Source organism: Scyliorhinus torazame, chromosome 7 (assembly GCF_047496885.1).
Source record: "Scyliorhinus torazame isolate Kashiwa2021f chromosome 7, sScyTor2.1, whole genome shotgun sequence".
Classification (NCBI taxonomy): Eukaryota; Metazoa; Chordata; class Chondrichthyes; order Carcharhiniformes; family Scyliorhinidae; genus Scyliorhinus; species Scyliorhinus torazame.
The window spans coordinates 120,309,880-120,326,437 of NC_092713.1; the positions used below are offsets into that span (position 1 = coordinate 120,309,880).

Genomic DNA, 16,558 nt, shown 5'->3' on the forward strand with positions numbered 1-16,558 from the left:
AGTGGGCCTAGGCGGGATGCTCATTCAGAGGGTCGGTGCCGTCTTGATGAGCCGAATGGCCTCCTCCTACACCATAAGGATTCTATGATCAGGCAGCATTTGATGGGAGAGGGATACACAGTTAACATGTCAGGTCTGTGACCTTTCAGTTCTGGTGAAAGGTTATAGATATAAAATGTTTACTCTGTTCCTCTTGCCACAGATTTGCCAGATCTGCTAGGCGGTTCCAACATTTTCTGATTTTATTTCAGATTTCCAGCATCTGCAGTATTTTGTTTAAACATTTACTATCTAAATACAAAATTTATAATGCTCTTTTGCCATCATATAACACATCCTAAAGCTATTATATGCAAATTTGAGGCAGGACATTTTACTCACAGTTGATTTGATTGAGGATTCTGTTCTATTTGGTTTTTATTGATATTTTCTACTGGTTCTGAGTTTGCTCTACAACCTGCATTTTCTGTTGTGTGGGTGGATGCTAAAGGCACCCAGTAATGACTGATTAGCTTGTCTTCAGACACTAAGAAATCCACTAATTCAGCTGGGATCTTGGAAAATTTGTTGGGGTTTCTGGCAAGAAATTAAACTGTAGAGAGATTCGAGGCAGAGGCTTAATGAAATAAAGCAGCCAGCCAACAATCTCTATGGAAATGTAACTATGTTATGATCTGAAAGACCAATTTCGCTATCAGTTAACTGTTTCACAGATGTGTCTTTGAGAGGGTGCAGATCATTTTTTCTGACTTTCCTTTTCCATTTACTTAAAAAAATATATATGTATTAAAGTTTTTTTAACACAATTTTTCTCCTTTACAAACAATAACCCCCCCCCCGTAATAAAAAAAAACGAGAAATCGCGCAGAGCAAGATATATACATGGCAAAATGATATATTTACACAGCTTTGTACACTGGCCCTCACCCGTACGTGCCAGTTTCCCCAACCCTTCATGTTATCTCTTGCTCATCCACCCTCCCAGGCAGTCCCCCCCGCCCCCCCCCCCCAAGGTTGCTGCTGCTGCTGACCGACCTTCCTCTAACGCTCCGCGAGATAGTCTAGGAACGGTTGCCACCGCCTGTAAAACCCCTGCGCAGACCCTCTCAAGGCGAACTTAATCCTCTCCAACTTTATGAACCCAGCCATATCATTTATCCAGGCCTCCAGGCTGGGGGGGCTTCGCCTCCTTCCACATTAGCAAGATCCTTCGCCGGGCAACTAGGGACGCAAAGGCCAGAATGCCGGCCTCTTTCGCCTCCTGCACTCCCGGTTCGTCCACTACTCCAAATATTGCTAGACCCCAGCTTGGCTTGACCCGGACTTTCACCACCTGAGATATTACTCCCGCCACTCCTCTCCAGAACCCCTCCAGTGCCGGGCATGACCAAAACATATGGACATGGTTCGCCGGGCTCCCTGAGCACCTTCCACATCTGTCCTCTACCCCAAAGAACCTACTCAACCTCGCCCCCGTCAACTGCGCTCTGTGGACCACCTTAAATTGTATCAGGCTGAGTCTGGCACACGAGGAGGAGGAATTAACCCTACCTAGGGCATCAGCCCACAGACCTTCCTCGATCTCCTCCCCCAGCTCCTCCTCCCATTTACCCTTCAACTCTTCTACCAACGCTTCCCCCTCTTCTTTCAACTCCTGGTGTATTTCCGACACGTTGCCCTCCCCGACCCATACACCCGAGATCACCCTATCTTGAACTTCTTGTGCCGGGAGCAACGTGAATTCCCTCACCTGTCGCCTCACAAAAGCCCTCACCTGCATCTCTCTAAAGGCATTTCCCGGGGGTAACTCGAACTTCTCCTCCAGTGCCCCTAGGCTCGCAAACGTCCCGTCGATGAACAGGTCCCCCATTCTTCCAATCCCCGCCCGATGCCAGCTCTGGAACCCCCCGTCCATCTTCCCCGGGACAAACCGGTGCCCCTGATCGGGGACCACACCGATGCTCCCATTGCACCCCGGTGCCGTCTCCACTGGCCCCAGATCCTTAGCGTTGCCGCCACCACCAGGCTCGTGGTATGCTTTGTCGGCGAGAGCGGCAGCGGTGCCGTCACCAACGCCCCCAGGCTCGTTCCTTTACAGGACGCCATCTCCATCCTCTTCCATACCGTCCCCTCTCCCTCCATAACCCACTTGCGGATCATCGCCACATTTGCTGCCCGGTAGTAGCTCCCCAGGTTTGGCAGCGCCAACCCTCCTTGTTTTGTAAGGGCCCCGAAGAATCCAGCACGAGTTTTAAGGATACAAAATAATAACGTTTATTTACTATAACAATATATACATAACAGTAGCAGTAACTTCCCTTGCTACCTTCTCCTTCCTCCTGGTTCCTGGACTGGCCAGCTTATTTATAGGAGTTTCTCCGCCCCCCTCATTGGGGAAGTTCATACTCCCATAGGATTGTGGGATAGTCATTAGTCCCCAGCCAATCGTCAGTAGGCAGGTTATAACATCCCTCCCCCACAAAGTCCAAGGAATCCACCGTAGGCCCTGGCGAAGGAAGGCGTCGAACTCGTTTGGCCGCAGGCCGGACGCCATTTGCACGCGGCGCTGGATCAGGCGGCGTATAACGAGACGGAGACCGGCGCTTCCGTGATGAACGGCGCGGTTGTACATCCACGGCCTGTGGACCCGAGGATTCCCCCTCTGATTCATCCTGTGTCTCCATCTCGGAGTCAGAGTCTGCTGCCTCCGTCATGTCAGCGTCTCTATCCCCATTCGGTCCCGTCATGACCTGCGCAGGCTTCGAGTGAGGCACCAGTGGAAGATTTGGAGGACTACCTTCCCTTGTTTCTGGTCTTTGCCGCTGTTGAACTGAGCTCAGGGGGCGGGGAATCTTTTGCGGGGATGATCTTCTGGACCGGACGTGGTCTACATGTTTTCGCTGGAGACGACCCTGGGCTTGCACTTGGTACGATATAGGGCCCGTTTGGCGAAAGATTACACCAGGAACCCATTGGGCACCACCAGCAAAATTCCACACGAATACTGGGTCACCGGGCGCAAACTGCCGAATCGGGCGATGCCGAGACAATCCCGGTCCCTGCCGTTCTTGTGTGCGGCGTACTTTTGCGCCAATGTCCGGGAAGACCATACTAAGGCGGGTGGGAAGTCTCCGGCCCATTAGGAGTTCTGCGGAAGCTACCCCAGTCACTGTATGGGGGGTGGTCCTGTACGTAAACAAAAACCGAGCCAGTCTCGTGTCCATTGATCCGGAAGACTGCTTCTTTAGGCCTCTTTTGAATGTTTGCACTGCACGCTCTGCCAACCCATTTGAAGCCGGGTGGTAAGGGGCAGTGCGGATATGGCGGATGCCGTTCATCTTTGTAAACCTAGCAAACTCCTCACTCGTGAATGGAGTGCCATTATCCGTGACCAGCACCTCGGGGAGGCCATGCGTGCTAAATGATAAACGCATTTTTTCAATTGTTGCGCAGGACGTTGTCCCCTGCATGTTATGCACCTCCAGCCATTTGGACTGGGCGTCAATTAGTAGAAGGAACATGGATCCCTGAAGAGGGCCTGCGAAATCTGCATGTAAGCGTGCCCAAGGCCTCCCTGGACATTCCCAGTGATGTAGGGGCGCGGCCGGCGGAAGCTTCTGATGCTCCTGGCAAATGGAGCAGTTTTGGGCCACCTTCTCAATGTCGGTGTCGAGGCCTGGCCACCAGACATAACTCCGGGCCAACATTTTCATCTTGGTCACGCCCGGATGCCCATTGTGCAAGTCTGATAATATCAGCTCCTGGCCTTTTTCCGGGACAATCACACGCGTCCCCCACAAGAGGATGCCATCTTCCACGCTGAACTCTGACAGCTTGGAGGAAAATGCCCGCAACTCGCCTGGGAGCTGTCTATGCTGCCCACCATACAGGACTATGTGCCGAACCTTTGACAGGACTGGCTCCGTCTGGGTCCACTCACGGATCTGTGATGCCGTGACAGGCAAGGTGTCCATAAAATTTAGGGTTGCGACCACCTCACCGGTCGTGGGGGTCGACATGGGGCCGGTCGATAAAGGCAATCGGCTCAGTGCGTCGGCATTTGCTATCTGCGTACCTGGTTTGTGCTCCAGAGAATACTCATATGCAGCAAGCAACAAAGCCCAGCGCTGGATCCGTGCAGAAGCAATGGGCGGTATTGGCTTATCCTCTCTGAAAAGTCCCAGCAGGGGTTTATGATCAGTCACGATAGTGAAATGGCGGCAGTACACATACTGTTGGAAGCGTTTCACCGCGAAAACCACTGCCAGGCCCTCCTTCTCGATCTGCGCGTACTTTTTCTCCGCTGCAGTCAATGTGCGGGAGGCGAAGGTTATCGGTCACTCGGCCCCGTTCTCCATCTTGTGGGACAGGACAGCCCCAATACCATACGGGGATGCATCACATGTGATGAGCAAAGGCTTTCCCGGATCATAGTGGGTTAGTAACCCAGACGACGATAATTGTTGCTTTACCCGCCGGAAAGCGGTTTCTTGCGGCTGACCCCAAACCCAGGTGTGATTTTTCTTTAGCAGCAGGTGTAAGGGGGCCAGCGTAGTTGCCAGATTGGGGAGGAACTTCCCGTAATAGTTTACGAGACCGAGAAAAGAACGAAGATGCGAAGTGTCAGTCGGGGTGGGGGCATGTTGAATTGCACGCACCTTCTCTGCGACGGGGTGCAGACCCTCGCGGTCCACCCGATAACTTAGGTAGACTACTTCTTTTGCCTGAAATACGCACTGTGTGACGTAAACGGACTCCAGCCTCCGAAAGGCGTTTAAGGACAGCCTCCAGATTTTCCAAATGCTCTTGCTCCGACGTCCCTGTAATCAACACGTCATCTAGGTAGACAGCCACACGTGGTAAACCTCTCAAAATGCCCTCCATAACACGTTGAAAAATTGCGCAGGCAGAGGATACTCCAAAGGGCAACCGTGTATATTCATACAGGCCCCGGTGTGTGTTAATTGTTACATATGGTCGGGAGGCAGGGTCCAGCTCCAACTGTAGGTAGGCGTGACTCATATCTAATTTTGTGAATGAGAGTCCGCCTGCAAGTTTCGCATAGAGATCCTCTATGCGAGGCATTGGGTATCGGTCGAGTCGGGAAACTGTATTCACTGTAAGTTTATAGTCGCCACACAAGCGAACTGTGGCATCTGGCTTCATTACTGGTACAATTGGTGCTGCCCAGTCAGCAAAACGGATGGGCCTGATAATACCCAAACTCTCCAAACGAGTGAGCTCCCCTTCTACCTTCTCGAGCAAAGCGTAAGGCACTGGGCGCGCCCGGAAATAGCGCGGCGTGGCTCCTGGTTCAACTTGGATACGGGCTACGGCCCCTTTTATTTTCCCCAAACCAGGCTGGAATACATCTGGGTATCGTCCTAGCACCTCAGTCAACCTTCCAGAAACTGTTTGGAGGATGTGCTGCCATTGCAACCGCAACTGGCGCAACCAGTCCCGACCCAACAGGCTGGGCCCATGGCCACGCACTACGATAAGTGGGAAATGCCCCTCCTGGCGTCCATAGACAACAGGGGTCATTGTAGTTCCTGCAATGTCCAGTGGTTCCCCCGTGTAGGTGGCCAACCTGGCCTGTGAGTCAGTTAGTGTAAGGGTCTGTATACCCTGCTTGATGCGGTCGAATGTCCTCTGGGCGATCACGGAGACCGCTGCGCCAGTATCCAACTCCATCTCCAGCGGGTGGCCATTGACCCGTACTGTCACCTTAATGGGGGCCACACGGGGAGCTGCCACACAATGCAGCTGCAGGCAGTCGTCCTCCGTCTCCACGTCCTCAGGAGTGGTCGCCGCAGGTTCATCCACATGGAAGGTACGGCCTCTGGGCTGGTCCCAGTTACGGCCCCTGGGCTGGTCCTAGTTTCGGTCGGAACGACGGCGCCTCTGGCGTCCCCAGGACCGCCGTCCGCGACGGGCTTGGCGCCTACAAGTCTGACACGGACATGGCTCCTCATCCATTGGCTCTGGAGAAGGCTCCCTTCGGGGAGGAATGTCCGATGGCCACTGGCGTCGGTCTGGTCGTTGCCTCGCCCAAGGTACCGCAGGAGTGCGGGGGGACGTTTTTGGGCAGAAAGGGTTGCGCCCCAAGGCATGCACTTCCATTCCCTGTAGCTCCTGTACTCCTTGCTCTGCGCTCTCTCGGGACAAGACTATTTGTATTGCCTGTTGAAAAGTCAATGTTGGCTCCGCTAACAACTTTCTCTGGGTTGCTGCATTGTTAATACCGCAAACCAAACGGTCGCGTAACATTTCTGACAAGGTCTCACCATAGTCACAGTACTCCGCAATCCTGCGTAGCCTGGATAAAAAAAAAATCGGCAAGGGATTCTCCAGGGGTCCTCTCAGCGGTATTAAACCGGTAACGCTGGACTGTCGTGGACGGGGTTGGGTTAAAGTGTTGCCCCACTGTATTCATAAGTTCGTCAAACGTTTTGGTGTCCGGCGCAGCTGGGTACGTAAGGCTCCTAATCACCCCAAACGTATGCGGCCCACAGGCGGTGAGCAATATGACCACCTGGCGCTCGTTTTCAGTGATATTGTTTGCCCGGAAATAGTAACGCATCCGTTGTGTGTACTGGTTCCAGCTTTCCAGCGCAGCATCAAAAACATCCAAACGTCCGTACAGAGGCATGGTATAATAGAAAACAACTTCCAACCTGTATCCAACAAAAATCCAGGGAGGTGGCTTCAGCAGTGTAGACAGCTATTCACTTTTACCTTCGTCGCCAGTTTTGTAAGGGCCCCGAAGAATCCAGCACGAGTTTTAAGGATACAAAATAATAACGTTTATTTACTATAACAATCTATACATAACAGTAACTTCCCTTGCTACCTTCTCCTTCCTCCTGGTTCCTGGACTGGCCAGCTTATTTATAGTAGGAGTTTCTCCGCCCCCCTCATTGGGGAAGTTCATACTCCCATAGGATTGTGGGATAGTCATTAGTCCCCAGCCAATCGTCAGTAGGCAGGTTATAACAAAATGGCACTAGTCATCTAAAGAATCAAATTTTGAAAGTCCAAAAATAATCAACTAATTCTTACTTCTGTGGAATGCGGTTGTATCTGTCTTCTGTCAGGGTTGCTTTAATATCCTCCTCTGGCAACTCTTCTGACACCACCTCCATTTGAAAACTATCCTGTGTGGCTAGACCCATCCTCAGTCCTTCCTGAATAATGGCATCCATGGTGCTCTTTAATACAAAAGAATAGTAACAAGGCTGATCATTTGCATAAAAATGGCATTTTAAGTGCAGTTTTCCGATTTAAGAATTAAGTATAAATTTAGCACAAACCTATGTCTTTCTGACTCATTCTGCGGACCAGTTTACCTATCAGTTCTTTAATAATTAACTTTAAAGTGTCACCACAGTCCCAGGGGACCATAGGCTACTCTCCCCTTTTAGAGAGTTGATTGGTGGTGATTTTATCTGAGGGTCAACACACCTCAGGCTAGGAGCAAGGGTGAGAAGGCAGGGCCTTCATTAATAACCTCAACCAGTACGGGAATTAAACCCACACTGTTGGTTTAGGGGCTGATTTAGCACAGGGACAGGTTTAGCACAGGGCTAAATAGCTGGCTTTTAAAGCAGACCAAGGCAGGCCAGCAGCACGGTTCAATTCCCGTACCAGCCTCCCTGAACAGGTGCCGGAATGTGGCGACTAGGGGCTTTTCACAGTAACTTCATTTGAAGCCTACTTATGACAATAAGCGATTTTCATTTCATTTTTTTTTCATTGGTATTGCTGCGCATCACGAACCAGCCATCCTCTGGAACTGTGGTGACATTTTTAATCATTAATTAACTCACATTAAAGTGCCAAACCAGTTTCCTTCACATAAATAACATGATGGATCACACAAAAACGCTTTATTGTAAGTTTAACCAAGTTACTCTAACTTATATAGATCATTGTGAAAATCACAATTGGAACAGTGAGCTGGATTTCATCAGGTTGCTGGAAGCTCCAATGATGGTGCCTCAGTTGTTTGCGGGGCCCCAGCTGGATTTAAGGCCCATTGTGCTTCTAATTAGCTGCCATTGGGACACCTGTCCTTTTAAGGGATGACAACCAGCTTTTGACAGTTGCTGACCAATCAAAGGGTCTGCAGCTTCAGTCCCAGCAACATCACTGGTGGCCATTGCTGGAACTGCACCCAACTAAAGAAAGCAGCAATGTTCCCCACCCTTGGTACAAGGTTAATGGGGTTGCAAGTTTCCAGGACCTGTCAGGCAGCTCCCAGCGAGGGAGAGAGGAGCAGTTGTTGATGGCAAGGATGGAGGTTATTGCAGGGGTTGGCACTGCCGATAGGGATCTACTCTGTGGGCCACAGAATGCTCGATTAGGAGGATCCAACACCAAGCCCACATGGCGAACACCAGGGTTTACCATGTGATTTCCCAATGCATCAAAGGGCCCACCTGTCACTAGTAAAATGCCAGCAGCACGAAGAAGCACTTAATTGGGCTCTCGTGACACATTTGGCATCTGGGTGGAAGGCCATAATCCATATTCCCCATTGCTGGCAAAATGCCACAGCAGTGGGAATGTGATGAGCACTCCACCCTACCATGCCATTTTATAGCTCCACAACATCTAGCCCATGCCTAAAGACCTGGTAAAATCCAGCCTAGCTTTTGAATTTGAGTATACTAATACCGCACCTTACCAGGGTTTTATACATCAAGAGGTTTAATAATGCACTATTCACCTCGTGGGTAGAAAGTGGAGAAGACATGATTATATAATTATTTGGGCTTGACCGATTGCAAATGTCATCATCAATTTTCTCTTTTATATTTTCCAGTTGCATTCCTATTCTAAATATTTGTCCTTCAATTTCCCTGCAGAGAAAAAAGGAAATTATTTTAAAATTTAATTTTCTGCTCATCAATTGAAAAATATGCGGCGGAATTCTCCGTTCCAGAGACTAAGGGCGGGATTCTCCCCTACCCGGCGGGGCGGGGGGTCCCGGCGAGACAGAATGGTGTGAAGCTCTCTGGCGTCGGGCCGCCCCTTCAGGGGCTAGGCCTGCCCCGGAGCGGTTGGCGCCCTGCCGGCCAGCGGGAAAGGGCTTGGCGCCACGTCAACCGGCACCAAAGGGCCTCCGCCGACCGGCGTGAGTCAGCGCATGCGCGGGAACGCCAGCGCGTGCTGGCGAAATCCCCGCGCATGCGCAGAGGGGCTCGCTTCCGCACCGGGAATGGAAGAAAACCACAGCCTCCGGTGCGGAACAATAGAGTGCCTCCACAGCACAGGCCCGCCTGCGGAACGGTGGGCCCCGACTGCGGGCCAGGCCACCGTGGGGGCACCTCCCGGGGCCAGATCCCCCCGCGACCCCCCAAGCACCCCGGAGCCCGCCCGCGCCGCCAGGTACCGCCGGTAAGGGACCTACACTAATTTACACCGGCGGGACTGGCAAAGAATGGGCGGGACTTCAGCCCATCGCGGGCCGGAGAATTCGGTCAGCCCCGGGGCCCATTGAGTTGTGCCGGACCCCGTCATTCTCTGAGGCGAGTGGCGCGACTCACGCCGGGGCAATTTTTGGGGGGCAGGAGAATTAGGAGGACGTCGGGGGCGGGATTCACGCCGATCCCCAGCGATTCTCCTACCCGGCGGGGGGTAGGAGAATCCCGCCCCTAGTGTTGCCCCGGAGCAAGATTCGCAGACTTCCACAACAGCAAAACTGGTGCCATAACTGGACCAATTTAGCGACTGTTGAGGGGTTAGCACCGGCATCACGTGGAACACAATTGATTCCAATGAGAAATGGTGCGGGATTCACCGGTTTCACAATTGACACTCAGGAGGCTGATAAACTGCAGCCGCATATACACACTTCACTCCCAACACACACCATCCCAGGCAACAAGATGCAGCGGCGGAAGCAGCACCAAGAGTCACAGAAGCCGAGCTCAAGATCCTCCTGGACTCGGTGGTGGAGAGGCAGGCCACCCTGTACCCGGCCCGGGAAGGTTGCCAGCTGCCATTGTTCGCCGTGCCTGGTACCAGGTGCTGTCAGCAACACTGTCCGGACCGGCCTGCAGTGCAGGAAGAAACTACATGACCTGAGAGCGGCCAGGCAGCACTGTGCCCCTAGCACTTACCCCCGTCCCACAGATCCGGAACCACCCCCCTCCACCCACCCCTACCCAGAGTGCATCCGGACCCCCACCCTGCACCACATGCCGACATTCACAAGGCTGCTGGCGACGAAGCGGGCGACGAAGTGAGACCCCGCTGAGTTGTGGTTCCTCATGCCACGTGTGCCAATTCCCCCCCTCCCACGGTCTAATCATGTGTCCTGTCTCTTGCAGGACCTGCTGATGATGGGGCTGGTCCAAGTGCCGTTCGCTGCCCTCAGCCAATGACACAGCAGGAGCTCCCCTGTGTGCCGACCAGCGATGACGAGAGTAGCACGGACGGGAGCCATATTCCTGTGACCCAGTGCTAATGGTCCACTCCCTGTGCTCCATGGCCGCAGGCATGCAGACCCTGGTCGAGATCAGAGTGGGCCTCCAGGACTGGCAGCGCCAGGTGATGGGGGGAGCCTTAGGGGATAGTTCCACTTGTACCCCCATCCCACAGAGTAGCCCGGGAGCCACCACGTATCCCCAAGGGAGGAGGTGGTGATGGGGTCTGTGCCTGTGACTCCCGCAGGGGAGGTGCTGGAACACCGCAACACCTTGGATTCATCCCGCCTGTCCCTAATGCATCTGGTGGGCAGGGGGCAGAACAAGGTGGTACCACGCCACCTGGGACACCTGAGCATCAGCCGGGCCCATCCAGGCCCGATCACCTCAGAAGACGGCCGTCAACGGGGACCCAGATTGGAGCGTGGGAATCACAGCACATCGCCCCCACAACAAAACCATCTAATGAAGGACATGTTTGCCTTAGAGGGTGTAGAATAAAGGCATGCTAAATGGATCCCTGATATAAAAGGACTGTCCTACGAGAAGATCTTGAGTAGAATGGGTCTATATCCTGAGAGAGTATAGTTGAATAAGAGTTGATCGCATTGAAACAAATCAAATTCTTGTCAAAGTTGCTTAAAACCTCTGGCTGGAGATTCTAGAATTAATGGTCATAGTCACAGGGTAAAGGGTTGGCTAGACCGAGGTGGCATGAAATATCTTCACTGTGCTGGTTGTGAATCTTTGGAATTCATTACCCAGACGGCTACATGAGCTCAGTCAGTTAGTACATTCAAAAAGATCGATAGATTTTTGGTCAGTAAGGGAATAAAGAGTTATGGTGATAGGACAAAAAAGTGGAATTTATTTATAAGATTAGCAATGATCCTGTTGAGTGACAGAGCAGGCTTGAGGGACAGTAGAGCCTACTCTTCCTCCTATTTTTATGTTCTTCAGTCACAAACCATCCTGACTCATTGTATTGCTGTTTCTTCATCATCACTGGGTTTTAATCTTTGAACTCCCTACTTTCACCACACAGACTTCAGCGGTTCAAGAGGGGGCTCACCACAACTTCTTAAAGTCAATTAGGGATGGACCACTACCATAAATGAATAATTAATGTAAAATTTTATCATATCTACCCATTCAAAGTTGATTATTTAAATAAACTTGGAATTGGCATTTCTTCCCAACGAAACAAACATGAGCACAATATTTACAAGAATATCTAAGTGCTGTCAAAATCATTTAACCCATTAAAAGAGGCGTAAATGTTACTCTTGTTACAAATGTCAAATCATATTTCATTTGGGTGGCATGTTAGCACAGTGGTTAGCACCGTTGCTTCACTGCGCCAGGGTTCCAAGTTCGATTCCTGGCTTGGGTCACTGTCTGTGCGGAGTCTGCACGTTCTCCCCGTGTCTGCGTGCGTTTCCTCCGGATGCTCTGCTTTCTTCCCACAAGTCCCGAAAGACATGCTGTTAGATATTTTGGACATTCTGAATTCTCCCTCAGTGTACCTGAACAGGCGTCGGAGTGTGGCGACTAGGGAATTTTCACAGTAACTTCATTGCAGTGTTAATGTATGCCTACTTGTGACAATAATAGATTATTATTATAACTCTAACCTGTCTGGGTCAAACTCCCCAGCAGTGATATTTTTGTCCAGGTAGCGGCGTTGCTGCAGACTGCGGTGCTCATCTTTATTTGCAATATAGCTCCTTTCTAGTTTATCTTGGCCATCTCTCAGCTTCTTAAATTCCTGAGTGAAAATAAAAAATAAAAAATTGCAATGGCAATACAGAATACAACTCTCATTTCCATTTGCCAGTTATGTAACATGTTTAGGTCATACAACACTAAGGTTGAAAAAATGTTCTACTATTTTTCCCATCCTCACATCCACCAATAATTACAGTGTATAACTGTTGGGAATATTGTGGACCCTAACTCAGGTATTGTGGCTCTTTATCTTCCTTTATTATGTCATCAGGTTAAAATAATAATGTATGTATATCAGCAGACATTTTAGTACTGTTTTGTCCATGGGCTTTGGTATGCATTGCTAAGAACAAATGTATTTTAAACAAAAAGCTTTACCATTAAATTTGAATTAACAAAAATATATTTATAGCTTAATTGTAATAGTTACAGTAAGAAGTTAATGTAATATACATTTATGATTCCTATAATATTATAAAATATATTTTATGAAGATATTGGGCCTTATTTTAACTCTGTGTAAGTGGTTGAATGAGTTAAAATCTCACCCATCAGTTCTCACAGTTTGCATAGAACAGAAACATGAAGTAATTTTTTAAAATATTTTATTTTATTAAGCAATTTTTGTGGTTATCAAAATACTTATTATTGCTGTGTAGAGACATATTGCCAAAACCTTTCATCTTACATGCATCGGGACAAACATAGGAGTGCCAAATTTCAAACAATCACAAGTTATACGACAGAAGAAAAGGATGCTGATTGATCGGCATCTCGAATTTGATTGGCTGATGGGTTGCTATGGAGAAAGCAAAGTGAACAATAGGCTTCCCAAGCTCCCAGGTAATTCAATAACAATATATCAAGGCTTGACCACATTCTTCTTTTGTTTGTAGAGAATAGGTCGCTGCATCTGAATGTATGTCGCTTCTAGCAAGTGTAAATGAGCCATGAAACAAAGAACAAAGAACAAAGAAAAGTACAGCACAGGAACAGGCCCTTCGGCCTCCAAGCCCGTGCCGACCATGCTCCCCGACTAAACTACAATCTTCTACACTTCCTGGGTCCGTAACCCTCTATTCCCATCCTATTCATGTATTTGTCAAGATGCCCCTTAAATGTCACTATCGTCCCACCTTCCACCACCTCCTCCAGTAGCGGGTTCCAGGCACCCACTACCCTCTGTGTAAAAAACTTACCTCGTACATCTACTCTAAACCTTGCCTCTCGCACCTTAAACCTATGCCCCCTAGTAATTGACCACTCTACCCCGGGGAAAAGCCTCTGACTATCCACTCTGTCTATGCCCCTCATAATTTTATGGACCTCTATCAGGTCGCCCCTCAACCTCCGTCGTTCCAGTGAGAAAAAAACAAGTTTATTCAACCGCTCCTCATAGCTAATGCCCTCCATACCAGGCAACATTCTGGTAAATCTCTTCTGCACCTCCCTAAAGCCTCCGCAGCCTTCTGGTAGTGTGGCGACCAGAATTAAACACTATACTCCAAGTGTGGCCTAACTAAGGTTCTATACAGCTGCAACATGACTTGCCAATTCTTATACTCAATGCCCTGGCCAATGAAAGCAAGCATGCCGTATGCCATCTTGACTACATTCTCCACCTGTGTTGCCCCTTACAGTGACCTGTGGACCTGTACACCTAGCTCTCTCTGACTTTCAATACTCTTGAGGGTTCTACCATTCACTGTATATTCCCTACCTGCATTAGACCTTCCAAAATGCATTACCTCACATTTGTCCGGATTAAACTTCACCTGCCATCTCTCCGCCCAAGTCTCCACACAATCTAAATCCTGCTGTATCCTCTGACAGTCTTCATCGCTATCCGCAATTCCACCAACCTTGGTGTCGTCTGCAAACTTACTAATCAGACCAGTTACATTTTCCTCCAAATCATTTATACATACTACAAACAGCAAAGGTCCCAGCACTGATCCCTGCGGAACACCACTAGTCACAGCCCTCCAATTAGAAAAGCATCCTTCCATTGCTACTCTCTGCCTTCTATGATCTAGCCAGTTCTGTATCCACCTTGCCAGCTCACCCCTGATCCCATGTGACTTCACCTTTTGTACTAGTCTACCATGAGGGACCTTGTCAAAGGCCTTACTGAAGTCCATATAGACAACATCCATTGCCCTACCTGCATCAATCATCTTTGTGACCTCCTCGTAAAACTCGATAAAGTTAGTGAGACACGACCTCCCCTTCACAAAACCATGCTGCCTCTCACTAATACGTCCATTTTCTTCCAAATGGGAGTAGATCCTGTCTCGAAGAATTCTCTCCAGTAATTTCCCTACCACTGACATAAGGCTCACCGACCTGTAGTTCCCTGGATTATCCTTGCTACCCTTCTTAAACAGAGGAACAACATTGGCTATTCTCCAGTCCTCCGGGACATCACCTGAAGACAGTGAGGATCCAAAGATTTCTGTCAAGGGCTCAGCAATTTCCTCTCTAGCCTCCTTCAGTATTCTGGGGTAGATTCCATCAGGCCCTTTGGACTTATCTACCTTAATATTTTTCAAGACACCCAACACCTCGTCTTTTTGGATCTCAATGTGACCCAGGCTATCTACGCTCCCTTCTCCAGACTCAACATCTACCAATTCCTTCTCTTCGGTGAATACTGATGCAAAGTATTCATTTCGTACCTCGCCCATTTCCTCTGGCTCCACACATAGATTCCCTTGCCTATCCTTCAGTGGGCCAACCCTTTCCCTGGCGACCCTCTTGCTTTTTATGTACGTGTAAAAAGCCTTGGGATTTTCCTTAACCCTATTTGCGAATGACTTTTCGCGGCCCCTTCTAGCCCTCCTGACTCCTTGCTTAAATTCCTTCCTACTTTCCTTATATTCCACACAGGCTTTGTCTGTTCCCAGCCTTTTAGCCCTGACAAATGCCTCCTTTTTCTTTTTGACGAGGCCTACAATACCTCTCGTTATCCAAGGTTCCCGAAAATTGCCGTATTTGTCCTTCTTCCTCACAGGAACATGCCGGTCCTGAATTCCTTTCAACTGACACTTGAAAGCCTGTCACATGTCAGATGTTGATTTACCCTCAAACATCCACCCCCAATCTAGGTTCTTCAGTTCCCGCCTAATATTGTTATAATTAGCCTTCCCCCAATTTAGCACGTTCACCCGAGGACCACTCTTATCCTTGTCCACCAGCACTTTAAAACTTACTGAATTGTGCTCACTGTTCCCAAAATGTTCCCCTACTGAAACTTCTACCACCTGGCCGGGCTCATTCCCCAATACCAGGTCCAGTACAGCCCCTTCCCTAGTTGGACTGTCTACATATTGTTTTAAGAAGCCCTCCTGGATGCTCCTTACAAACTCTGCCCCGTCTAAGCCCCTGGCACTAAGTGAGTCCCAGTCAATATTGGGGAAGTTGAAGTCTCCCATCACCACAACCCTGTTGTTTTTACTCTTTTCCTAAATCTGTCTACCTATCTGCTTCTCTATCTCCCGCTGGCTGTTGGGAGGCCTGTAGTAAATCCCCAACATTGTGACTGCACCCTTCTTATTCCTCATCTCTACCCATATAGCCTCACTGCCCTCAGAGGTGTCCTCCCGTAGTACAGCTGTGATATTCTCCCTAACCAGTAGCGCAACTCCGCCACCCCTTTTACATCCCCCTCTATCCCGCCTGGAACATCTAAATCCTGGAATGTTTAGCTGCCAATCCTGCCCTTCCTTCAACCAGGTCTCTGTAATGGCAACAACATCATAGTTCCAAGCACTAATCCAAGCTCTAAGTTCATCTGCCTTACCCGTAATACTTGCATTAAAACATATGCACTTCAGGCCACCAGATCCGCTGTGTTCAGCAACTTCACCCTGTCTGCTCTGCTTCAGAGCCATACTGTCCCTATTCCCTAGTTCTCCCTCAATGCTCTCACCTTCTGACCTATTGCAAGCTTAACTGAATATCTTAAATCAGTTGTTAGTGTAGCTATTAGAGCACTCATGATTGTTCAGCAATTCCTGCCCAATCATGGAATCATATCTAACAGTAAACATTTTGTATGGTCTGTATTTTGCTTGTAACGAACAACTGAAGGAACATGCTCTTTTAAATTAATCAGAAAATCTTTGAGCTGTATGGCCTATGTACCCGACATCACACCAGCATTGTAATTTATTCATGATGTTGCTCAGTTGTGTGGTGGGCAGATGTGTTTGTGGACAGAAGGCAGCATACAGTTTGTGGGAAATACTATCCGCATAGCCACTGCATGGTAGCCTGTTGCAACTTTTTTAACCTACCTTTCCACATAATTTAAGGTAAACCAAGCACTTTTCAGATCTGAAAGTGGTGGCCTAGGCCCATTTGCGAGTTTGCCCGGTACACAGTGAACAACGATC

General features: G+C 49.3%; 1 protein-coding gene across 1 annotated transcript in view; it reads right to left on the minus strand.

The window, feature by feature from the left end:
• LOC140427357 (uncharacterized) overlaps positions 1-16,558 on the minus strand; it is a 164,300-nt gene that overhangs the window by 85,543 nt on the left and 62,199 nt on the right. Inside the window, exons 8-10 of the mRNA XM_072512907.1 lie at positions 12,068-12,201; positions 8,732-8,864; positions 7,063-7,211 (exon numbers count right to left, since the gene is read on the minus strand). Coding sequence (XP_072369008.1) covers positions 7,063-7,211; positions 8,732-8,864; positions 12,068-12,201 — 416 coding nt within the window. The remainder of the gene's footprint in view (positions 1-7,062; positions 7,212-8,731; positions 8,865-12,067; positions 12,202-16,558) is intronic.